General features: G+C 46.6%; 2 protein-coding genes across 2 annotated transcripts; both read left to right on the forward strand.

The window, feature by feature from the left end:
* Positions 1–3,289: 3,289 nt before the first annotated feature.
* Positions 3,290–13,986, forward strand: LOC144120150 (uncharacterized). The gene is made up of 2 exons (XM_077652583.1): positions 3,290–3,590; positions 13,760–13,986. Exons 1-2 carry the CDS (start codon positions 3,290–3,292, stop codon positions 13,984–13,986), a joined length of 528 nt encoding a protein of 175 aa, XP_077508709.1.
* A 9,280-nt stretch (positions 13,987–23,266) lies between these two features.
* Positions 23,267–25,331, forward strand: LOC144119171 (uncharacterized). Its single transcript, XM_077651865.1, has 2 exons — positions 23,267–23,587; positions 24,924–25,331. The coding sequence occupies exons 1-2, from the start codon at positions 23,284–23,286 to the stop codon at positions 25,154–25,156; spliced, it is 537 nt and encodes a 178-aa protein (XP_077507991.1). The 5' UTR covers positions 23,267–23,283; the 3' UTR covers positions 25,157–25,331.
* The last annotated feature ends 476 nt before the right edge of the window (positions 25,332–25,807 follow it).

The raw sequence follows: 25,807 nt of genomic DNA on the forward strand, positions 1-25,807 counted from the left end.
CGCCCACAAAATCCCTGCAAACTACTAAATCGCCCGCCCATCTAACTTTCTGCCGCCCCATTCTACGCTTGCTTTGTCTTGGAATCCACTCCGTTGCCCTTAAGGACCAGCGGTTACCTTGCCTTCGCATTACATGCCCTGCCGAAGCCAGTTTCTTCCTCTTGATTTCGACTAGGATGGCATTAACACGCGTTTATTCCCTCACCCACTCTGCCCGCTTCCGGTCTCTTGACATTACACATATTTTTCTCTCATGGCTCGCTGCGTTGTCCTTAACTTAAGCTGAACCCTTTTCGGTAGCTTCGACATTTCTGCACCGTAGGTGAGTACCGGTAAGATACAGTTGTGCACTTTTCTCTTGAGGGGTATTGGTAACCTGCTATTCATGATCTGAGAGAACCTGCCATATACGCCCCATCCCGTTCTTATCCTTCTAGTTATTTCACTCCCATGATCCGGATCAGCTGTCACTACCTGTCCTAAGTAGATGTATTCCTTTACCACTTCGAGCACCTCGCTGCCAATTGTGAACTGCTGTTCCCTTGCTAGACTGTTGAAAAGTACTTTGATTTTCTGCATGTTAATTTTTAGGCCCACCGTTTTGCTCTAACTCATTGATCATGAATTGCAGTTCATCTCCTGAGTGACTCAGCAAGGCAATGTCATCAGCGAATTGCAGATTATTTAGGTATTCCCCATTAAGTCTTATCCCAAACTCTTCCCATTTCAGGACTCGGTTTGGTTCAGTTTGGTTTACGGGGGTTTAACGTCCCTAAGCAGCCGAGCGCCATAACCACTGAGCCACCGCGGCGGCCCAATTCAGGACTCAGAATACTTCCTCTAAGCAGGCGGTAAATAGCATTGGCGAGATCGTGGCTCCCTGCCTGGCGCCGTTTCGGACTTTTTGGAGGATTATGGTAGCTGTGTAGTTCCTATAGATATCTTCCGGTATTTTCACTTATCGCTCTTCTACGCCCTGATTCCACAATGCCTGCTTGATTGCTGACGTTTCCACTGAGCCTAATGCTTACTCGTAATCAGTGAAGGCTATACCAGGTGTTACACGGAAGACTAAGTAAGTTTCAAAAATAATTTTTTTGTGTTGAAAATATTGCTTTTCCAGCATAGTTTTCCTAGTGCTGCAATTATAGGTTTTTAGCCGGTCGTTAGTAATATTCATATCTGTTTTTAAAATTTACAAAAAAGGATTACCCTTGGCGCTGTGGCTCTACATAATTTGGCTTTTTTGACTAGTTACATGCAATGAAAAGGTTGCTTTGAGTGCATGCTTTTCGAAAGCGCGTGTATTCTGGCACGATGTTGGCAAATTTTGTCGAGCCACAGCGCTGAGGATAATCACATTTGCGAAATTTTAGAAGGTGATATGCCTATTACGAACGAATGGCTACAAGTCTCTAATTGCAACCAGTTCGTTAGCTGTAATAGTTAAAAGTGATTTATCAGAAAATAGTTAACCAGCTTACTACATCAGAAAATTAACCTGTTTCCGGTGTCCTCCAACACTGGCAATACTATGCCGCAGAAGCCATTCTTTTTATCTCCAAAAAACCTATTTTTCAAAATTACTTAGTCTTCTCTGTAACACCTCGTATATAGGGGCTGGTAATATTCTGCGCATCACTATAACCATCACTAATACTACTATCATACCACTATCTATCTCCAACACTATGTGTCACTATAAGCGGCTATCATTATCACTACCACTATTTTTTTACTATTTACTATCACTACTAGCATTACCTTTATGTTGTTTAATCAACTTTTACATTTTATTTTATTAACATGCGATTTATGATTGACAGTTCGTGTGGACACTTTTGCGGACAACTTCTGTCTGCAGCTTCCGTCCACGCCACTCATGAGCCAAGAAAGGCTTACGCCATAATATCAATATGGTGGAGTGTATTTGGCAGGTACTCTGATCATGAATTACGGCTTACCAGTATCCCTGACGAGAACAATATACAACATTTGTATCGTACCTGTACTAATTGATTGGGAGAAACGTGGAGGTTAAGGAAAGGGTTGAACTTAAATTGAGGACAACGCAGCGAGCTATGGAAAGGACAATGATACGTTTAACGTTAAGAGACGGGAAAAGCGCGTACTCGGTAAAGAAAAAAAACAGTCAATGATATATATTCTAAACTAAGAATAAATGGGCATGGGCAAAGCATGTAATGGGATAGCAAAATATCTGATGGTCTTTAGGGCAACGGAAATGATTCGAAGAGAACGAAAGCATGCAAGAGGCGGCCGCAAGTCAAGTGGGCAGTGGTATAAATAACTCTGCGCAGGCAAAGTGACCGCAGCTAGCACAAGACAGGGTTAATTGGAGAGATGCACATTGAAGAGGCCCTTGTCCTGCATGGAAGTTATTAGGCTGATGATGAGGATGTTTAACAGAGGAAAATAACCTGTCGAGGATATGAGAACAGGCAGGCAGGCAGGTGAAATTTTCATTTGGAATACGTGCCTTGCAGTTGGCCTTGCACATAAAACAATTAGCGAGAAATGAACCAAATTTCCGTTGCCGCGAATTAGCGACTTGGCCATGTCCAAAGTTCAGCGGGATTTAAAAAGTTTAGGCTCTCTTTTACTGCCTAGCAGTGTGATTGAAAGTAATCGAAAACGCCAGCGTGGTGTCTGTGCGCATACAGCGAATGAAGCCTCTGTGCCTGCAGCAAGCCGAGCGCGAGAACAGCCCGCCAACGAAAAGTAAACGGAAAAATCTGCATCCGCGTAAGCAGTGAGGCGGGCGCATTGACTCCCCCAAGCAAAGGGCGAGAGCTGGGAGCGGGAAAACGGCATCGAAAGCGAGCGCGTGTCAGCCGACCAGGTCTGCCAGCGCACATCGTGGGCTGATCGAATAGGGCGCGCCGAGGACAAATATGTGTAACGCAACAAATATAAAAACATAAATAATCATCAGCGAGACATTAAAGTGAGCCAAAAGAAATTGAAAATGAATTCTCTTCCCTTTGAGGCAATGGGATGCGGCAAAAGAAGAAAGCGTCTAATGAAAAAAAAGGATCAAATAGAAAACGATCATCCTCAAAGTGAATTCTGCTTACGCAGCTCGTACAATCTGAGCGTTGTCCATATTTTATAGCTTATGCTATCTCGAATAACGCATCACTTGTAGTATCTTGGATTCCTTCGTAATTCGGATATTAGAGGTATGAGAAGGCAGAACAGAGACGAGCAACAATAGACACGCAGCAGGTGAAGAGGAGGAAGAGGAAAGCACGAGAGGAAGAAGAAGATGCCGAGCACACGAGACGTCGCGCTGCAGGACACGACTACGACGACTACATGGGGTGGCCCGCATCATGGAGCGGAGAGATACCTCCCGAAGAACGGCCGCACCGAAGCCGCAGTGCCCGACCTCGGACAGCCTTTGATGGCTGCGGCCACAGATAAGATGCCGCCTTGTGCAGAAATTGCGAACAGTCAGCATCACGGCGTTGCTGTGCCAAGCTCAGTACCCGAAGCCCAAAGCCGACAATGTAACCTCGACCTCCTTGGGATGGCCGAACACGTGGCGACACCGGCTGAGGGTAAAGGTATGTTTTATTCGTTGCAGGCTTCCTTCACAGGTGCCAACGTGGCTTTTAAACTTTCTAAATTCGTTGCATGGCGTTAGGAACGGCCAACGCATCAGTGCAGGCGTTACACTTATCCACCGGCCAAACTAGCCGGTGACTAGACAGTTCAAAGTCATCTGGGAACCAAACAAAGGTGTCATATTAGTCGGTCTATTTCGATATCAGCTTGCGAGGTGGCGTAAACTTTGATGCATGATGGAACGAAGGCTCTGGATAAGCCGTTTAGAGGGCAATTAGTGTGCGAATATGCGTCCCATCATTTATCGATTCAGGTGGCTTTAGTAATTTGGACTGCAGCATTAGTCGCGCTCTATGCAAAATGAACGCCTCAAAAATGAGCAGGCCATGGGCGAGAAGGTGTAACAGCACGTGCGTATTCCATTCTTTGCGTGCGTCGGCGAATGATCATTGAATTGAAAGCTGCGTCGAGCTATGGCGGAGTCGAGCAGCCCAATCTCTGCACCATGATCAGAGACGAGAAAATAAATTGGATTAAACGAGCGCAGTCTCGACAGCGAGCACCTACTGACGTCGGTGTACTTTTATTTTTATTTTTTTGCTCGTGAGAACATTTTTCTTCGTCCTCGTCAAGCGCGTCGTGAACGGAAAACAGGGTTGTGCGCAGCGCTATACTTTGCAAACGACTTCGGCTGCACGATTGCGGTCATTTCGCAACGTTGTGCCGCTAAACGTCGCAACTCCCCGCACACTGAAATCAGTCTGTTTATTTTTTTTTCTTTCGCTAAGCTGAACCGCCGGACCGTCCGTGCGTGCCAGGTGCGTTAAATGTCTGAGGTCTCCAATTTTTCTAGCTCTTCTGCATCAACAGAGTTCGAATCACCTGGAACTGCCATGGTTACACGGCTGCGGTAAATGTTACTTGTTAGACACATTTCAGCCACACGGAAGCCGCTGATGTGAAGAGACTGGCTTGAAAATGTGAAACTGCGATGCTGGTTTCCATCATGGCTGAATGTAGGTGCTCTGATCTGTACCAATTTCAATTTCTATTTCTTACTAAGCATAATTATGATAACTGCCGCCTTCTCGTGAATGATATGCCAGGTCTTTCAGGGAAGTGTCTAAGTAATTTACAAAAATATGGCTTTTGCGGCATAATATTACCAGTGTTGGCGGACATCGGAAAGTCACTGAACTGTCTTAAATAGTAAGCTAGTTAACTTATTTCTGATAAATAAATTTTAACTATTACAGCTAGGCAACTGGTTGCATTGTAGCCGGTCGTTAGTAATAGCAATATAAGTTTTTAGATTTTACAAAACGCGATTATCCTTGGCGCTGCCGCCGCGATGGCTCAGCGGTTATGGCGCTCTGCTCTGACCCGAAAGATGCGGGTTCGATCTAGGCCGTGGCGGTTGAATTTCGATGGAAGCGAAATGGTAGGGGCCGGGTACTGTGCAATGTCACTGCGCGTTAAAGAACCCCTGGAAGCGAAATGGTAGGGGCCGGGTACTGTGCAATGTCACTGCGCGTTAAAGAACCCCAGGTGTTTGAAATTTCTTGGGACCTTCACTACGGCGTCCCTCATGGCCTGAGTTGCATTGGGACGTTAAACCCCCATAAACCTATCCTTCTCGCTGTGGCTGGACAATATTTGGCTACACCGTGCCAAAATACATGCGCTTCCGAAAAGCATTGAGGCAAACCAACCTTTTCAGTTCACGTAACAAATCTCTAATTGCAACAAGGCGCTTGGCCCTAATCAATAGGAAATTAATTATTTTAAAATTAGTTAGAAAGCTCACTACCTAATACAATTCAACGGTTTTCTGGTTTCCGCCAACACTGATAGCACTATGCTAAAAAGCGATATTTTTACCTCAAAAACTTGTTTTTGATAGGTACTTAAAAATCTACCCCGAAACACACGGTATATTCCTCTATATTGCCATCTATATCCTTATTGATCAGGAATCCAACGCCTAATTCTTGTATCTCTGCTAAACTAACATTGAACTGCACGTATATGTTTGGCTGTCCGTTTTCGGGTTTTATTTTTCCATAATTCTGGGGGTACAAATGGGCGATATTTTTCAAGCTGTAATTCAGGTTAAAACCTTAATCAGAAACAGTTTCCGCAGTTCTAGTTTTTAAGGGTGATTTTTTTTTTGCACCACCAGGCAGTTTACGATAAAATGATTTATAATTTTTTTTTTTGGGGGGGGGGGGTTGACGTCCAAAGCGACTCAGGCTAAAAGGGACGCTGTAGCGAAGGGCTCCGGAAATTTCGACCACGTGGTGTTCTTTAACGTGCGCTGACATCACACAGCACACGGGCCTCTAGAATTTCGCCTCCATCGAAGTTCTACCGCCGCAGCCGGAATCGAACCCACGCCTTTCGGGCCAGCAGCCGAGCCCATAACCACTCAGCCACCCCGGCGGCAGTTTACTATAACAGTTAATTTTCCTGCTAGACGTAAAACGCCCCGATTTATGCTAAAAAATGCACACACACACACACACACACACACACACACTCTCACACGCACAAACAGTCGCGCGCGCACGCGCACGCACGCACGCACGCACGCACACACACACACACACACACACACACACACACACACACACACACACACACACACACACACACACACACACACACACACACACACACACACGCACACACACACACACGCACACACACACGCACGCACGCACGCAAGCACGCACGCACGCATATACACACACACACACCATCTCTCCCCAACCTCCCTCTTTCCAAACACCTCCGCGAAAAAGGCCACGAGTTTGATAAACTTAAAGTAAGAATATTAGAGTGGCTTCAAAAACACTCTCGAGCGCGAACAACAAGGATCAGATTTTATTTTTAAATATAACACCGTGCAAAGGGGCATAACGAAAGCCACGGCACGGTGCTCGGTTTTCTTTAGGGTGGAATGCTTAGGAAATGGGTCTTTGACCCCACCTTGAGAAATGGAAAACACCTTGTGCCATGGCGCTATTTGGCCGTAGATGCCCTTGCGCCATAAAAATCCGTAATCATCATCATCAAATTTCTACTTGAGGTAAAGAAAAACTTACGCCCGAAGTTATGTGACTTTTTATACATAAGCGGACTTTATGCTTCTCTGTAGCATTCTATAACGTTCATTGCTTACATTATGTTTCATGCCGTGTGGCACATTTAGCGTCACAAATAATAATCACATTGACTGCGTCGTCTGAGGTCATACCCCTTTTTGCATACTACATTGGTGTAGTTACTTCCGCCCTCCGTTTGGCTCATCTTCTGGTATCCTAAGGCCAGATAGCTTCTTTTTTTTCTGTGTCTCTTTTTTTTTTCATTTCTCGTTTCTGACTACTGCCTATGTCGACGTCGTTTACACTGGCGACGTTACTTTTGGTACCTCTCCTTCACCCCGTTTTTTCTGTGTTTTTCTCGCGCATAGTCTAGCCTCAGCGGCTAAACCAGCGGCGGATGCAATATTGCAGAATGCAAAAAAAAAAAATACTACTTTAGGTTTTCGTTATGTTTTGCTGCTTCTTCTGCTGCTGGGTGAAAATTGTTTTTCCCCCTGCACTCGCAGCCGGTATAGGAGGGACAAGTTCCCGCATTTTTCCACGAAGGTAGCTGCAAGGTAACACATGCTGTCGCCCATGGTGGCACCGCAGTGAACATGTCGAGTAATCCATTCATCTTCTTGCTCCAGGCGCTTGGTCTGCTCATTTCTTGCGATCGTTTCGTGGACGGCACCCGGACAATCAACCGTACCGCATCAGCACCGCTTGCTCCGCATTGTACCGAGTGCTGCAAAGCACCGCTGAACGAGCTGGGTCCCGGCGCATTTCTTGGACGGCTGGATCAACTGGTCTACGCCCCCCTCGGAGGCACAGCGGCTTCCACAGCGCCGTCGTCATCACGTGCCTATAAAGGGCGCGATGCGATCGACAGCGGCATTGGGCATGGTGGCACCGCAGTGAACATGTCGAGTAATCCATTCATCTTCTTGCTCCAGGCGCTTGGTCTGCTCATTTCTTGCGATCGTTTCGTGGACGGCACCCGGACAATCAACCGTACCGCATCAGCACCGCTTGCTCCGCATTGTACCGAGTGCTGCAAAGCCCCGCTGAACGAGCTGGGTCCCGGCGCATTTCTTGGACGGCTGGATCAACTGGTCTACGCCCCCCTCGGAGGCACAGCGGCTTCCACAGCGCCGTCGTCATCACGTGCCTATAAAGGGCGCGATGCGACCGACAGCGGCATTGGGCATGGTGGCACCGCAGTGAACATGTCGAGTAATCCATTCATCTTCTTGCTCCAGGTGAGAAAACGGTTTGGCAAATGTTACAGAAGTAGCGACATTTTTCTTGTGGCGCTGCCTTGCCCAGGCGAAGTGTATACAATTATTTGTGATAGCATAGTCTCTTTGAGGTACTTGCTGCTGCTTGCTGGGGATGTGGAAAATAACCCCGGACCTAACATGCAGGAAGTCCTGACTGAAATCCGCAAATTGGCTGGTGAGATAGCTGAAATAAAAAATGACAACAAGGCTATAAACGAATCTCTGGAAGGCATTCATGCGAAACTGGACACGTTGGCTCATCTCGAAGGCAGAATCGCAGGTGTTGAGGAGAAAATGGAGACATTTGAAAACATCATTAGTAGGCTAGCTCTTCAGGTTGATTACCTTGAGAACAGAAGTAGAAGATCAAACTTAATTTTTTACGGAATTACGGAAGAAGAGGACGAGAAAACAGATGACCTGAATTCAAAAATCACAGAAAAAATTAACGGTACCCTTGGTGTCACAATCTCGGGAATCGAGAGAATGCACCGCCTAGGCACCAAAGCTGAAAACAAAACCCGACCAGTTATTCTGAAGTTGCAAAGCTTCAGAGACAAGGCAAACATAATGAATTGTTACAAACTAAAGAATTCCGGTGTTTCGGTTGGCGAAGATTTTTCTTTACGTGTACGTGGCATTCGAAAAAAACTTTGGGATAGCAGCAAAGAACCGAGATAGGGGTGAAAAAGTATCACTTATGTACGACAAGATTAAAATCAATGAGCAGGTTTATGTCTGGGACGACGATAAAGAAGCCAGAGTACCCGCGGCAAAAAACCAGCCATTCAAAGGGGGAAAAAACCGATCAAGCACGTAATACCACCCACCTTAATCATAGTGAACATAAACGCCAGAAGTGTCGTCAACAAAACTACAGAACTTGAAGCATTCATTCTCGAACACTCTCCTGATATTGTCGCAATCACAGAAACATGGCTTTCTCCTGATATTTCAAGTAGTGATGTCTTCCCTCCTGGTTACACTGTCATGCGCAAAGATAGGTGCTCTCGCGGCGGTGGTGTGGCAATCTTGATCAGGGAATACATTTACGTCACACCCATGCCAGAAATCATAGGCGCTGAAGCACTTTGGTGCAAAATCATGGTAGACACATCCGTCTTTTTTTAGGCACTATGTATCGGCCCCAATGCTACCCTAGATATCTTACACGTGCTAGCAAATTATATGGAAAGTCATTTCACCCACAATACTAAGATAATCCTTACGGGAGATTTTAACCTGGCTGGCATAACGTGGGACACGCTTGATAAAAAAAATGCCGATACAGCTCATACAGATGCACTGCTTGATGTAAGCTTTAACTTTGGCCTTAGACAGCTTATCCAGGAACCTACACGTGTTACCGCAGTAAGCAGAAATGTACTCGACTTGATTTTTGTGAGTGATAGCATTGCAAATGACAGAGTTTCATGGGAAGTTGTGGATGGCGTATCAGACCATAGAGCAGCTAAATGCTTCTTGCTGCTGGGCGTGCCATCACCTACGGTAAAGATGAGTGCACGAATTTTCGACTGGACAAACGCCGACGACGTTAGTGTACTGGATTATCTAGATAAATCGTATTCCACCTTTAGTTCTCTCGCCATGAATAGTTCAGCTTCAGTAGACACATTATGGTCAGCGTTTGAAAGAATTATTCAGCACTGCTTATCAGCACATATTCCCACAAAGGTCAAGCCGGTGCATAAGAAAAACCCTTGGATAACAAGAAAAATTATACAATTAAAGCGCCAGACTGCAAGACATAGGAAACTGAGGAATAAACTGCCGCTACCCGTCTACACTGATAAATTACGCGAAAAGTCTCATGCACTAAAGGCAGCTATAAAAAGGCTAAAGATGAGTACATGAACGTCACCCTAAGTAATTTTATCAAAGTATCTCCTTCCAAGTTTTGGCGGTACCTCAATTCGAATTCACGTCAGGACAGTAATCCACCACCCGCCGAGGCTATCGCGAAGGCTACAGACTTCAATGATTACTTTATATCAGTATTTACGCACGACAATGGGACAAAACCTGACCTAGAATATCCTCCGAGTAACACAGCAAAAATAGATGATTTGATCATAAATGAATCGGCCATTCTTTCCCTCTTACTTGAAATAGACCCTAAAAAATCCGGTGGTCCCGACAACATACTAAATGCATTTCTTAAGCGTTACGCGGAATGGATGTCAAAGTTCTTGCTGATTATTTTTGAAAAATCACTGCAAACAGGCGAAATCCCGGAGAAATGGAAAATTGCCAAGGTGATTCCTATACATAAATCGGGCAACATTACCAACGCATCCAATTATCGACCAATCTCGCTTACTTGTACAACATGCAAAATCCTCGAACATTTAATTCTTAAACATATCCTATCATTTCTAGAAAAAAATAACATAATTGTGCCTAACCAGCATGGCTTTAGAAAAGGTTTGTCTACGACTACTCAATTAATAGAGACAATTCACGACCTAGCGTTTACAATAGACAAATGTGGCCAAACAGACATGATATTCTTAGACTTTTCGAAAGCGTTCGATCGGGTCTCCCAGCCTAAGCTCCTCCAAAAACTTTTCCATTATCTCGGTGACAATAATATTACCAAATGGCTGAAAGGCTACCTTACAGGCCGGCGCCAATATGTACACTTTAAAGGGCACTCTTCAGATTGCGGCGATGTGATGTCTGGCGTGCCACAAGGCTCCGTTCTGGCCCCTGTCCTCTTTCTTCTTTTTATCAACGACCTGCATAATAGTACTAACATAACAGTAAGAATGTTTGCAGACGACTGCATCATTTACAAAGAAATAACCTGCCATGCAGACCAAGCAATTCTAAATAGTGCCCTTGAAAGCATAGCACAATGGTGTGAAACATGGCAGATGACGATTAATGTAGAAAAAACGGTTTGCATGACAGTAACAAATAAGAGAGCGGCAATAAATCTCCCTTATTATCTACAAGGGCAGATGTTAAGGAAAGTAGAAGAATATAAATATTTAGGAGTAATAATTTCCTCGGATCTTAAATGGAACAAGCAGGTAGCCTGTATTACTAATAAAGCACTGGCAGCTCTCTACTCGATTAAAGGATCGCTAAAATCCGCATCAGTCGACACTAAGCTCTTAGCATACACTTCACTTGTTCGCTCCATAATGGACTATGGAATAATATGTTGGCTCCCCTTCCGCAAACAATACATAGAAAGATTAGAGGGCGTACAACGAAAAGCGGTCAGATTTATTTTTAACACATATCGCCGTCATGACTCCCCTACACAGCTCTTAAGACAAGCCGACCTTCCCACTATACATAACCGAGCCAGACTACTGCGCCTCAAATTTCTTTTCCTTCTGCTTAATGGCGGTATGAAAATCGATACGAGTAAGTACTTAATAAAGTCAAACACGCGCACTACCAGAACAAAACACCAACAGCACTTAACCGAGTACAGATTTCACAACGATATGTTCAGGTACTCTTTCTTCCCACAAGCAATCCGTGAGTGGAATAGTCTGCCTTGCGATGCTGTCAACTGCGCATCACTCAAAGATTTCATCGCCAACATATCACGCTTTATTTTGCAATAACGACTACGATGCTGGTGCGCTAACTCTTGCACTCTTTTTTCCTTGCTGACGATGACATCCCGACTTTCTTATCTTACTCTCGGTTATTATATTTTTTTAACCATGTTGCTCGTTTTTTTACCTTGCCGAAGTCCTCAAACATGCTACTTTTTGTTTTACCTTTGTTTTACCTTTTGTTTTACCTTTTGTATAATGCATATTGCCTTGTTGGACTACGATCGCCTTTGTGTTGGCACTTACTTGACCTGTATTATTTTAGTGTATGTGATGTCCCACTCCTGCGACGGCCTCAAATGTGAGGCCAGCAGTATGTTCAAATAAAATAAATAAATAAAATAAATCTCGACATGCGTGTCAGTAAGCAAGCGTGGGGTGCCTGACAAACCAAAGATCGCCTCTGGATATTGTATCTCCCTACTCCTTGCACGTTCTGCTCACTCTGCATTTGTTTTGTGCGTGTCCCACTCTCCTTTTTCCTATCTATGTTTGTTTCCTTATTTTTACTTGTGTATGTTTTTACTTCCACCTACTTATTTCTGTACTCTCCATCCCTTTTTCGCTCGCCACTTCTGTGTCCCACCCTTATAAACGGGGAAATACCAGCAGAGACAAAATCACTCTTGAGAAAGATCGGTACTCCGATCGAAACGTCGATTTAAATAATGTTTCCTTTAACGAAGCATGACGAAAAAATAGCGCAAAAGAAACAAGAGGTACGGAAAGGGAACGACGCAGACGAGCGTGTTCCCTTTCCGTCCCTCGTGTTCCTTTTGCGCTTTTTTTTTTCATCATGAATGTTATTCAACTCGCCCAACTTTGGGATTTGTTTAACGAAGCGTATATACATATGAGGTTGCCACAACATGAATTTCTTCACTCCTTAATGTATTTATAGCGAAGTATACACTTCGTTAAAGCAAACAATTCTTATTTGACTCGACGTTTGGATCAGAGGATATGTTTTTCAAGATTTATTATTCATCGCTGATGCTTGCCCTTTTATAGGGGCTGGGCAAAGAATACGTGAGCGAGAAACGGAGAGAAAATACAAAAATAAGTAGACAGAAGTAAACAATAAAGAAATAAACATGGGTAGGAAAAAGCAAAAAACTAGGAGTGAGAGAAGCACGAAAAAGTGAGGAGTGCGAAGAACGTGTAAGGAGTAGGGGAATACAATATCCAGATGAGACTTTCTTTGTTGAGTAGCGCATGTTTGCTTCTTGACAGGCGCGTCGAGCTGAGCTCAGATGGATGACCGCGTGCGATACTGTGCAGATACATTCGTTGTAGAATGCGAGGTCTTATCGCTCCTCCTGGCCGCGAGGGCAGGGGGGAAAGAATCTTGACCCAACAACAGAGGAAGGGGAAAAAAAGTCGCTACGTTTAATTTTGTATACTTTGCTGGGAACAGTTTCTGAATACATCTTACCGATGTGATGAGCAGGCTGTAATTATAAGTCAGGAAATTTGTAAACTCGATAAACCCATCATTTTTCGGCCCTTAAAAATTTCAAATTGCGACTTAGCGACACCCAAATGCTACCACGGCAACGTATTTGCCGCTAACCCGCGCCTATCCGTGATGTTCGGTTGCGTGCGCTTCACCAGCAGTGGGTGCACACACTTTGTTTCGTAAGATTGAACCCTAAGGGTACCTGCCGGGGAATGAAAATTTATTCGTTAGATCAGGAAGTTCGTAACATCGGGTTTCGTTAGATCGACATTTATTTGCAGTGTTGTCTCTGCCAACTGCATAGTATTACACGAGAAGAACAGTGGACGTTGAAGAATTTCGAGTTGTCTGAATTCATCCAGAAACATCCACTACGGCGTGTATCATAGTCCGTGTCCATCTTTGGGTATAGTTAAGCCGCACAAACCGAATCAAACCAACCCACAGCATACGGAAAGATTGTAAGTTGGTCACTCATTAGTGCGGCTGATTGCACATCATCGTCAAAACTTCTCACTGAGAGACGCCTACCCTCTCAGCATGATCATCATCAGCCATATTTAGTTCGGTGCAGGCAGTCTCATATATCCAAGCGATTGTAGCAGGCTCCAGCATATTAGTGCACCCATTTGGCTCCAGCAGAGCTTTAAGAGGTAAACAAAGCCGATTGAATATCTTATTATAGCACACAGCCCCGGTGGCGCCTACAGACCTAACACGCTTGAACTGCTTCGTTCGCAGGCGATTGCGCGGTCACCGACGGCTACACCGGCGAGCAGCCAGCCAACGACAGACCGTGCACCGTCCTCGGCATGCCGCCGGTATCGTTCGCGCTGAGCTTGGTTCTGCTCACGGCACTCGTTGGCGCCTTCATCTACACGTTTTTCCTTTTCGCCTCCGGCCGAGTTCCTCCGCAACGCAAGAACATTGTGCCGCGATCGGCGAATGACACCTCCGTAATTTTATGATGAAATAAAATGAGTGTTTCTCCAGAATCGAGTACCATACTTCTGTGTAGTGTTTCGGATGCAACCCAATTAAAAGTCACTACCGACATAAAAAAAATAAGGGCACGCTTTTGCTTGCATTGCCTGTGTGTGTTTTCGGACAGCAAGATTATCAAGTGCCGCCTCGAAAATGATAACAAATAGCATTCAGACTCCGAGCTGCAAATAAGTTGACATCACAATAGCGTCTCTATGGCAATTCTGTATAGTTAATGCAGATATCTTGATGCGGAGGGCGACAACGAGGTTTACCTGACTTCGTGAATCGCGATTGTCTTCACAGAGAATCGCGGTATTTAGCTTGAGTGGGGCAGAGAGAACAAAGTTAATAAATATCGACCATCATCTGGGCGTTCTGAAAACATCTGTGGGAAATACAGTATCACCTGTTGAGATGCCTTTTCATGGCCTGTGACTGTAAACCTCACTGTAGACCTGTACGGTACAGTATGTGGGGTTTGACGTCCCAAGGCGACACATTGGCCTAAGGGGTTCCATAGTGGAGGGTTCCGAATTAACTTAGACCACCTGGGGTTCTCTAACGAGCACCAACGTAGCACAGTGCAGGGGCTCATTTTTTGTGTTGCGCCTGTATCGAAACTCGCGGTCCGGATAGTCCTGGTGCAGCGCTGAAAGGGACTGAAGCCGAGGGGAGGTGCAGAGTGTTTCTGCCTCAGTGACGCTGCGCTTCTCATTCTAGCCTTCGTGTTTTAAGTATCGCTGGTGGCGATTAATGCAGCATTATTAACTTCCACTTTCGCTTTGTTTTCAAGAAAGCACAAGATTACTGTGCATTTCAATACACCTCTATGCACATGGTCAGGTAGTGTTTCCAGTTCATGACAATGTGGTTATCTCTTTTATTCTAACAATGTAAATGCAAATATTCTTGCATATCACAAAACGTTTGTTGCATATTTGTATTTGCTATGCTTTTAAAAAATGTTATGCGGATATAGCTTCATTTAAAAAAATAACTATGCGTATATATTTATTCAGTTCGTGATATGAAGTTTTCCTGAACTTTAAGTAATCCCTTGGACAATCTCATGCAGGCAGTCATAAGAAAGCGATCTTTGTACTTCTATCGCTTACGTAACACCCCCAAAAGGGGGCCCTTAAGATAATAAAGAAGCGAAATATGAGTGTTGAGGTACAAGCGGGGAGGGGGGAGCTTCATGTTGAAGGAAAGCATGAGGATAAAGCTGCACGTGAGCGAGGCGCGCTGAACCACTGCACGCTGGACTGACCTCGCAGCCAACTCGCGAGCCAGCAACTGCCGTTGCTGGCGTTGGTGGCGTTCGTCCTGTTCATCGCTGCCCCCACGGCTCTGCTCTGCTGGGAACGATCGGCTAAGTTTCGGGTGGCTGATTGTGGCATTTTCTCTCTGCGTCTTTGCACGGTAAGGCCGTAAGCCCGGGCTATGTCCACCCAGTCTCTCGGCCAGGGGAGTTCCCCCTGGTCGGCTTCTCTGTCCACTGATCTCCTACCGTTGGAAGCTTTTTTGCGCAGTGGTGTCGGCAGTATCCCTGTCGCGCTGGTGCCTAAGGATGGTGGTGCTATCAAGATGAACAACCCTGGTGCTGTTCGGGCTGCTCTCCAGTCGGCGACTTCTCATTATGAGTCAATCTCAGAGGTTCGCCAGTTTAGACACGCGGCGGGATTCTCTGCAGATCGCCAGACCTCGCCTGTGTAAGAGATTTACTAAACTCCTCATCCTTTGCCTCCCTTCGCGTAAGTTCCTTCATCCCTTCCCATCTGGCGTGCACGAAAGGTATTGTACGAGGCGTAGACTCTTCCCTGTCTCCGGCAGAGACTCTTGAGCTTCTGTCGGCTGCAAGTGTTGTTGCTGTGCACCGCTGTAGCCGGGATGTAAACAACTTGCGGATGCCCACTGAATCAGTGATTGCTACCTTTGCCGGCACTTCCTGCCCCTCTGAAATCAAGGCATGGCCTCTAATTTTTCGGGTAGACCCATTATCATCTCGGCCTCTGCAGTGTAACAACTGCTGGCGCTATGGAAATAGCGCCGGCGGTTGCAAATCCAACTTGAGGTGTTGCAACTGTGGGGATGGTCATTCAACGAGCACCTGCACTGAGAAGAATGAGAAGTGTTGCCTTTGCGGTGGTGCTCACTCTGCAAACTACTCAAATTGTCCCTCTCGAGCTCAGGAAATTCAAATTCTGGAAATAATTGACAGGAAACGCTGTTCGCGCCGTGACGCTATTTCAGAGGTCAAAGAACGTGCCCACGGTTATGCCGGTGTGACCGCTCGGCAAGGTGTCATGTTAGACTCAACGCTGTCCCAGGCAATTGCGGCTGCTGTGGAGGCTTCGATGTCTAAAATGGTAGAAAAGATTGTCGCAAGTGTGTCGGAGTGCCTTACAAATGTTCTAGCGACTCAGATTACACATGCCGTGCAGGCTAGTTTGGCACCTCTTTCGACAGCAATTCCTTCTCCTCTTATCCGGTCTCCAATTCCAGTAGCATCACAACCCCAGTAACAAACTTCTGTCCCTTCCGCTGTACCTACCTCGGGTACTTCGAGGGATGTTGATATAATGTATGATTCCGAGATGGTGGAGCCGGATGCGCGGCTTCTTAAGCGCAGTGGGTCCCCCATGTCTCATTCGTTGTCTTCTGTGGGCACCCAGCCCAAATCAAAGAAGAAGCAGCTTGGCACTAAACCCAAGGATACCATTTTGGAGCAGGCAGTTGCTGCTGCTAGACTTTCGCAACCATAGCGTCGTTGCGAGTTCTGCAGTGGAACTGTCGCTCTATTCTTTCCGCTTCCACAGATTTACACTGCCTTTCTACTCAGCTTAATCCGGATGTCATAATTCTGCAAGAAACGTGACTTTAAACCGACAAACATTTTCATATCAAAAATTAGCGTTCATTTCGCCTAGACTGCCAGTCAAGAGGCGGGGATTTACTAACATTAGTCTCTTCAAAATTTTGCCACAGGGCTGTGGTATCTTTTCAACAGATGTCTCCAGACTGTGAGATTTTGGCAATAGACTTTGTACTTCCTAGGTGCTCTCCATTTTCAATAGCAAATTGTTATTTCCCCAATGGAGTCCAGGATGTTAGACCTCTGAACTTTTTACTCGTAAACTGTAAAAACCCAGTTCTCGTGGCTGGGGACATCAACTCTCACCATGTGTCTTGGGGTTTTAGGACTAATACATGCGGCAAGCGCCTTTGGGACTGGGTTTCTGATCACAACCTGATGTGCTTAAATTCAAGATCGGCCACTTATCTTCGCTCACACACTCAATCTGTTTTAGATCTCACGTTCATTAGTCCTGGAATTGGCGTAACGAATTGGTCGACAGTTGATAGCGGCACCTCAAGTGATCATATACCTATTCATTTTGATATCATATGTCGTGTTACTCCGGCGTCTTCTCAGTTGCGGTGACATGTAAATTATGACAGATTTCAGACGGCGTTGCGCTCTGCCCTTGCTCCAGTGTCTAACATCGCCGAGGTCCACCAGTCAGCAAGCATATGTCTGGCTATTGTGGAAAGCCGTAAAAAGTCGGAGTTCCTGGTGAGGCCAACAAAAGGGAATTCTTCTAACTGGTGGAATGCGGACTGTATAAGAGATTACAGGCGGAGGAAAACAGCATGGAAAAAGCTTCTTCATAACCAATGTCCGAATAACTGGAGTGGTTATAAATTTATTGCAGCCACCTTTAAACGCACAGTTTCTCGCGCAAAGGAAAAATATGACTCAGAACACTTCGATTATCTTTCAAAGGCGGGCAACCGACGTGCACTATTCAGTTCTCTACGGTCTAGGAAACAGCTCATGTCCTCTCATAATTTTCAGTCATTAGTTATGTCACCTGTAGAAGCTATACAGGCGGTTGAATTAATAGCCACAGGCCTGCAGAAGCGGTTCTCGTCTTTACTACCTTTGTGACCATTGTTGTTTGCACCAGTCGTGCCAAATGATAATGCCTCACAAGTAAATCTATCAGAGCTTTCACAAGTTGTCCAGAGATTGCCAGCTGCTGCTCCTGGTCCTGATGGTGTTACCACAAAGATGTTCAAGATTCTATTTGAAGAGTCTCCCAACTCCTTATTGCACCTAATAAACTACTCTCTCAAACACGCTTGGATACCTTCTGAGTGGAAGCTGTCCAAGGTGATCCCTTTACTTAAAAATCAGGGTGGAGGCTATGAATTGGATAATATTAGGCCAATTTCTTTAACATCAAACGTGGTAAAGTTGATAGAAAGGTTGTTACTAATTCGGGTGTCAGCCATTGTGGACAGCAAAAGTATACTCAGCCCGTGCCAACTCGGTTTCCGGCCACGGTGTTCGATATGGAATGTACATGCTGATCTTGAGAGCAGAATTCTCCTTGCTCGTCGTCAACGCTTGGTCCCGGATTTGGTTACGTTAGGTGTCGCCAAAGCTTACGACAGTGTAGAACACTCCATCCTGATACATAGGCTACAGTCTCTTCAATTTCCAGATTATATAGTTGCATGGATATCTGCATTTCTTCATAACAGGGAATTCTTTTGCGTCCATAATGGTGTTCATTCAGAGAGGTATAGACAAACGCGAGGTGTACCGCAAGGAGCTGTTCTTTCTCCTGTGCTCTTTAATAATCTGTTGAGCTCAATTCCTCTCCACCGCCATGTACGCACTTACGTCGATGCGGACGACATTGCGTTTTTTGCTGCTGCGCGGGATATACATTCTCTGTATGGTCTGTTGCAGTCATATTTGAATACACTTGAGCACTGGTTGAGCGCATTACACCTGAAGTTAAATGTTGGCAAGTGCGCCACTCTTGTTTTCCCTCTATTCACTCCTGTAGTGGTCTCTCTCACTTGGCAGTTAAAAATAATACCGCAGGTTCAATCCCTAAAATACCTAGGGGTCATTTATGACAACAAACTCACCTGGCGACCTCAGATTGACCATGTCGCGGCGAAAGGGGCTCGTGCCGTGGGCATGTTACGGAGATTATGTCATCACCAGTACGGCATGCGCAGAGATGCGCTATTAATGATCTACATAATGTATGTCAGGCCAATTTTAGAATTTGGATCAGTGTTGTTTTCAGGCTCGGCTACATACAAACTTCGCCCTCTCGTCTTTTTAGAGAGGGAAGCACTTCGCATGTACCTCGGCCTTCAAAAATTTGTGGCTATCAATGTGCTGTACCTTGAAGCCCGCATTCCGTCTCTCTTATCAGGACTTCAATTTTTAACTATGCAAACTTACCTCAGGATCTATGAATCCCATTTCCACCGTTCCCAAAGCATTTTCTGTTCTCAGCCGACCTCCTTTTTTGGTGTCCCCTGGTCTCGTTTCAATTCCCCTCAGGTAGTGTTTGTACAAAGATTACTTCAGCCTTTAGATGTAAACATTTATGATATCCTTCCTGCGCTTCGCAATGGGCCCGCTATCCACATTGTTTTCGACGACATATTCCCAAAAAATGCAAAACTTTTGCCACCGAGTATTCTAAATGGTCTTCTAGGAGATCATCTGAGTACCCTACCTACAGATATAGCAATAGCCACTGACGCATAGCAATGCAATGAAAAAGCAGGTGTGGGAATATTTTGCTCGCATTTAGACTGGTCCTTTTCTCTGCGCCTTCCAGATTTCACCCCTATTTTTCAAGCAGAGTTTCTAGCAGTTGTACTTGCTCTACGCAAGCTAGACCCCTCTATTACAGCAGTTGCAGTAATTACTGATTCTTTATCTTTCTGTTCGTCCCTCGCTGCACATGTTGACGGTCCCATTTTATCAACTTTCTTATCCCTACTTCCTCCGCATTTGAGCCTTGTTCATTTAGTAGGGTTCCCGGTCACAGCAGTGTGACAGTAAATGAGATTGCTGATAATCTCGCAAAGGCTTCCCTCAGCGGCCCCATGTTGCCAATCATCCCGGCTACAGCCTATATTACAGCATCTAGATTTCGGCGACGTGCGTTTTTAAGCACGCAAGACACATCACTTTTAACATCGGCGGATTATGAGCACCTTAAATATTATTGGAACAGGAAAATGTGTTGCTCTCGGCAGCTTGAAGTATCACTGACGAGGCTGCGCTGCCGCATCCCTCCTCTAAATTTCTATTTACACAAGTCGGGTTTGGCGCTCTCTCCCCTTTGTGCATTTTGCCGTGAGCCTGAATCTATTGAACATTTTTGGTTGTATTGTCGCCGATTCAACTCTCTGAGAAAAAGGTTGCTGGAGGAGCCCTTTCAACATCTTGGCCTTAGTTTGAGCAGCCCGCTCTTGCTATCATTTGGCGCCACCACATTTGGGTTCAGCCACAGATCTGTTTGTACCGCTGTACTAAATTTCCTGATAGAATCTCACCGACTGCCTTGCTAAGTGTTCCAACCTTTTCTTTTCTATCAATTATTACATTTGACTAAATCATTAATATTTAATCCCTCTCTTTATTACTATTCTTAAAATTTTAAAATCAAAACACTCATCTCTTTTCTGTTCATGACAAAAAATTCACCGGTGTTGCGCTCCCACTGCGTTCAGGTGAATAGCCACCCGATTCTTGGCCGATCCCCCAGTGTGGGTATGTGCCATCTTTTGATAGGCTAACAACAACACTGCACGTAGTGCCGCTGGACGACCGGTAATTGAAGCAGTAAAGAGAACTGAATTGTAGAGCTTCTAATTTGTAAGCAACATGTTACATTTTCTTTCGACACAAAAGCGCCAACAAGAAAATTTAATACTAACACAAAGGGAAGTGAGCAAATGTTGAGGGAACCTCAGTTCACTGGCCAAAGTTTCGACAAGAGAATTTTTCTTCGTGTTCCTGGAAAACAAGATGCCACAGGGCCATTTCCAGACGTTTATCAGCTGCGCTAGAGAACTAGCGGTTACGATTACCACCCCACTGCGTGCAAACTAAAAGGCTCCTACAAGCGGCACATTGCACTGTTCACAAGTAACACGTCACCTCGTTGAACGTGTCAGGCAGCGTCAGTCTTGCAGAGGCACCGGCGTGTTACATTCTTCAGATGGTAACCACTACCACAGGTCTGAGATGGTAGCCACGACAACACGAATCGAGAGCGCACCTCGCAAAACTATCACCAATGGCACGCCCAGTGGTTTTCGTCAATTGAGAGCGTTCACGCGTGTCGCGTAATGCGCTGGTGGCGAGGGCGGCCACATTTATTGCAGGTTACCTCAGAAGCCGCGTCTGCTGAAACCTGTAGCCAAGATGCATTCTACTGAGCGAGTGTTTGCCTCCGCGAGCCTAAGGCGTGGCTGTGCTGCATGTGCGTGATGTCCGTGCTGTGTAGAATTTTTTTCGACATTAGGTTCTTTTTTCGTTTAAACAGAAAGCTTTATTGGCCGCAAGCTAGCGATTTCGCCGTGGGGGTACTCCATCGAGGCACGTGACGTCACAACGCGCGCCTCGCTACGGAAGGTTACTGTGCTTCGCGCGCTCGCCGCGCCATCTGGCATGACGTCACACCGCGCCGCTCGCCGCCGCCGCCGTTTGGCAGGACGTGACACTGCGTTCCTCGTCGTTGCGCTCGCCCCCGCTCGCTTCGACAGCTGCGTCCCATGCATGATGTCACAGGATTGAAAACGAGAGCTGGCGTGCGCCGCAACCACAGTTGAAGAGATGAAGAGACAGTATGGACGGCGACAATTCTGATAAGCTGGAGGAGGCCTGGAATCGACAGCGGAACGAGATGAAGAGGAAACGAATCGCACACGAAACAGATGAACAGCGCGCCGAACGACTGGCTAAACCCCGGCGTGAATATGCCACCGCGAGAGAGGCACGTTTAACGTCCGGTATCTCGACCGCTAGCAGCAGCGACAGCAGCCTGAGAGACCTGAGTCCTGCTTCACTGAAGACGGCCCGTGATAAACGATGGAATACGACCAAGAGACTTCAGCGGCGGGCTCAAGAAACCGAAGAACAACGTACCGTTAGCCTAAAGAATAGGCGTAAGAGTGAAGCGACCCCTTCAATCCTTGAATAGCCTCGGTGCTGAAATCAAACATGGACCTGCCGGTCATACAGGACGTTTATGCCTGTGCTTCATACATTGTGGAATATGACAAGGCCAACCGGGGAGTTTCACATTTGCTTTCGCTAGATATATCGTGGCATAGCCGAGCTAAGCCACTGCCATTTTCTTTTCACTGACCTAGCGGATGTTTTCGTGCAGAGCGTACGCGGGCAACGTGCCTTGGGCATGCTGCTTGCGCTCAAACTACTATATTTGTAGGATGTCGCGTCTCGGCTACCTGCAGTGCCCGAGAAGGGGCTATGTTTCGCTCGCGCGTCCGATGCGATGATAGGAGCGCAAAGGTCGGCTCGCGCTCAACGCGCCCCCCCCCCCCCCCCGCCTCTTTTTGGAAAGGATGGTAGCGCGAAGGTCCGCCTGCAAGAGCAGCGCGATCGCTGGCGGAATGCGGCCGGCGCCGAGGCCGTGTTTTTTTTTTGTTAGTTAGTGGATTTGCCATGGGGCGTAAGATAGGGCCGTCGATATGCTGTATGTAATGGAGGCTATTCACATCCAGACACCTGAGCAGCCTGAGGCTCTGTGTCAATTGTCTGTCAGCCACTGGACTCCCTTCAAGCCGGAAGTTCAACGCCGCGTTTGGACGGAGGCGAAGCGCTAAAGGCTCCCGTGTGCTCTGCGACCTAAGTGCACGTTAAAGAAACTTCGGTTGCGGGAATTACTCTTGAGTGCTCCGTGGCGACTCCACTTTCTCTCTCCCTTCGTTCACTCTAACATTGATCATTTTACCCACGGCGCAGCGTGAAGGCAGACAACACCCGGGTGAAAGGCGGCTTGGCGATTCTGTCAACTGCTCGCTCTCCCAAACTCCTCCTCATGGCTTTTTTCCTTAGGTTTTTTTTTAGACTCGACTCGTGGGACTACGCACTTCTCCTCTCCTCTTTCAGTGACGTCCGCGGTCAGCGCGTCCTTTCTCAAAAAGCATAAATAGACTTGCGGACTCTACGTTCTACTGAACTTTCAAAAATAAGTTTCTCTTCATTGGCTATATCAATTAAGATTTCAAGGGGCAGCTAAATCCCTGACGGGGAATGAGATTTTAAAATTGGACGAGAGGCAACGTCGGAATTTCACCTGAGAAGTGACCATGCTAAAACGCAGCAGTCGGTATGGGTTTGCGGCAGTTGAAGAAGAAGTAGACAAGCAGCGAAGAAGAAGAAGATCCCCTAGAGGCTGGCGCGGAGCCCTCATCGTTCCAGCATGTCCATCATCGAGGAAAATGTGTCCAAAACTGAGGATCCCGTCAGCGCAGAGGCTGCGACCGCGTCATCAGGTCAACGCGCACTTGAGCGCACCGGCGGCCTTGACGAGTACCTCCAGCAGGCGCTCAGCCTCGACGAGGAAGAGATGAAGCAGCTGTGGGCCATGGCCGAGGAGGGGCCGCGAACGCCTACCAACAGCATGATCGCGGTGGAGCCAGGCTCGGAGTCATCCGCAGCCCAGCTGCTCGCCCTCGGTCCTGCGGCACGCTGCGGCACCCAGCCGCAGTTACCACAGACGACAGGTACGTGCACTTAGGCCCGAGGGGGACATCCGCCTACCAGTCATATGCAAGCAACAGCGTTTAGTAATGCAGAGTAAAACTGTTATTAGTAGAGCTTCTACCTGCCTATTTGACGCGCCGCACCGACGGACTGGCTCCACGTTGCTTTTTAGCTTTTCGCCTGGAGTGCAAACGGCAAGCCCTGTACGCACTAAAGCGCCATTAGTTGGTTTTGAAAACAAGCTGGTGGTCGCCAGTGATGTTCACAATACTGAATGGGCAAGCGCTGCTTTGATACATGTATTAATGGCCCAGCTGCACGTGACGTACGGTCGGCACCAGACTGGAGTGGAACGTTACATACATCGCGCATCATGAAATAGTTCGTCGATAATTTAACATGTAAACGATAAGCCTATGTGTAACAAAAAAGCAGGGTTACATTCAACCCACGGCTGTGAACCCCTTCTTACAGCGACATGCGGCATCGCACCCAGCGCTGCGGTGCTTTAACAGCGGTGCTCACAGCGCACCGCTCGCTAGTCGTTGCTGGGCAAAACTTCCTTCGCATCGAAGCTGATGTCAACAGTGCTCCGGAACTACGAACCTGCTGACGTACAGGTCGCTTCCGTGACGCCTTCGATAACAAATCACTTCACGCGGGGGCCTGCGCTAGGATCTAGTTAGGTTGGCTTCACTGAATGACCGTGAGTTACCGTGTAAAATGAGTACAAAATACCAAAGGCCCCCCTTAAGCGCCCCTCACATTTTTCCCGTCATGCGGTTTCAGAGCGCTAGGACTTCTAGGAGGAGGGCGCGCAGCGCCGTCCGATATATCGTATGTTCCACTGGACACGAGTTCGATAAATACGACCACCATAGCGATATTTCGTCATGAAATTTTCATAGGGTGTTGCGACATCGATATAAACGCTAATCCGATATATCAGCGCTCGACTTTATATTACCCGGCATGCGTGGTGGTGGTTCACTTGGCTTGCCTTTTCACTAAGCAGCCTGCCCCATAACGCTTTTATTTTGCTGATTTGGTGCCCGGCAAGGTGGGCCAAATCTCAAATAGTTTTCATGTGTCCTGTTATATTCGTGGTGCAGTTTTCGTTGTACGTAGAGGCCGGAGGCCCACCCATAAAGGCTAGCTCCAATTTCTGTAGGCACCGAAGAGGTAGGATAAGTTAGTTGAAAGACCCATCTCGGAGAGGGCATCAGAACAATGGCTGCTGACATCTCCCCAGGCCTCCCTGTTTTTGGCTTTGGGTTAAAAGGAGGATTAGCGAATCATTTGCTTGTGGAACAGTTTTTTTTTCACTTGCCGGCAATTGAACCAAAACCCTGACAGCCGCAGGCGGCCCCGTCGCTACCGATTCTGCCTGCGCGAGGCCAACGGCCAGTCAGCGACGGCCCTCCATATTCAACACTGCGCCCCTACCTACTGGCCTGGTCGTGGTCCTCCTGGTCGGCATCGTTGCAGCCTTTGCCTTCGCAATCATTTTCCGCGGAGGCCGGGTGTCCGGCCAAAAACAGAAGCTGTTCCCAGTGCTGATCAATGACACCGCAGGGATTTCCGGCTGATGAAAAACCCGTGGCAGGAAATGCCAGCCTGTCCGGTAGAGTCTGTCGGACGCAGCTTGGGTGTTGTTGTCTTGAGGCTCACTGACTGTTCACATGCAACTGGCCGCTTTAGAGTCAAGTGAATTCAATAATTTAAGCGGTAATTCGACAGTTCTCGTTTCCCTTTTTGCTTTTCCGCTGGAGACAACCCAGAATAGACTACTGAATAAGAACTAAAGCGAGAAACGGAACCAGAATTTGTGTTTGCCTTCAACCCAACCGGTAATTTCTCAGTCATCATGGACCTGAACCTGAGCTTGAATGGATGATATTAATCGTTCCGAAGAGGTTCAAGAAACTTTAAGGGTAGTTTTTGCGCCACACGTTATACACTGTCCCCCACATAAAAAAATTTTTCTTGCTGATGCTCAATGGAGAGTAGTATACGGTAGTGCCAAAGTGGCATGCTATAACTACATCATACTGATATGTGTTTTCAAAAAGGGAACTCCGGCTACCAAAGGATATGGCTTGACTGCATCCGAAAATACTCCACCGCTCTTTACTCGGACTCAGAATTTAATGCTGTACGCTACAAAATAAGTGCCATCTAATCCGCTGTCATTTTAAGCTAACAAAGCTCTACTGAAGATAGTGTTAGTTGAAAACAGA

This window comes from Amblyomma americanum, chromosome 2 (genome assembly GCF_052857255.1).
Source record: "Amblyomma americanum isolate KBUSLIRL-KWMA chromosome 2, ASM5285725v1, whole genome shotgun sequence".
Taxonomy (NCBI): domain Eukaryota; kingdom Metazoa; phylum Arthropoda; class Arachnida; order Ixodida; family Ixodidae; genus Amblyomma; species Amblyomma americanum.

Excerpts from the sequence above, each read along its gene's own strand:
- LOC144120150 (XM_077652583.1), top strand. The coding sequence starts at position 3,290 with ATGCCGAGCACACGAGACGTCGCGCTGCAGGACACGACTACGACGACT. Across the intron at positions 3,591-13,759 it reads GACACCGGCTGAGGGTAAAG|GCGATTGCGCGGTCACCGAC; the intron begins GTATGTTTTATT and ends CTTCGTTCGCAG.
- LOC144119171 (XM_077651865.1), top strand. The coding sequence starts at position 23,284 with ATGTCCATCATCGAGGAAAATGTGTCCAAAACTGAGGATCCCGTCAGC. Across the intron at positions 23,588-24,923 it reads GCAGTTACCACAGACGACAG|CCGCAGGCGGCCCCGTCGCT; the intron begins GTACGTGCACTT and ends AAACCCTGACAG.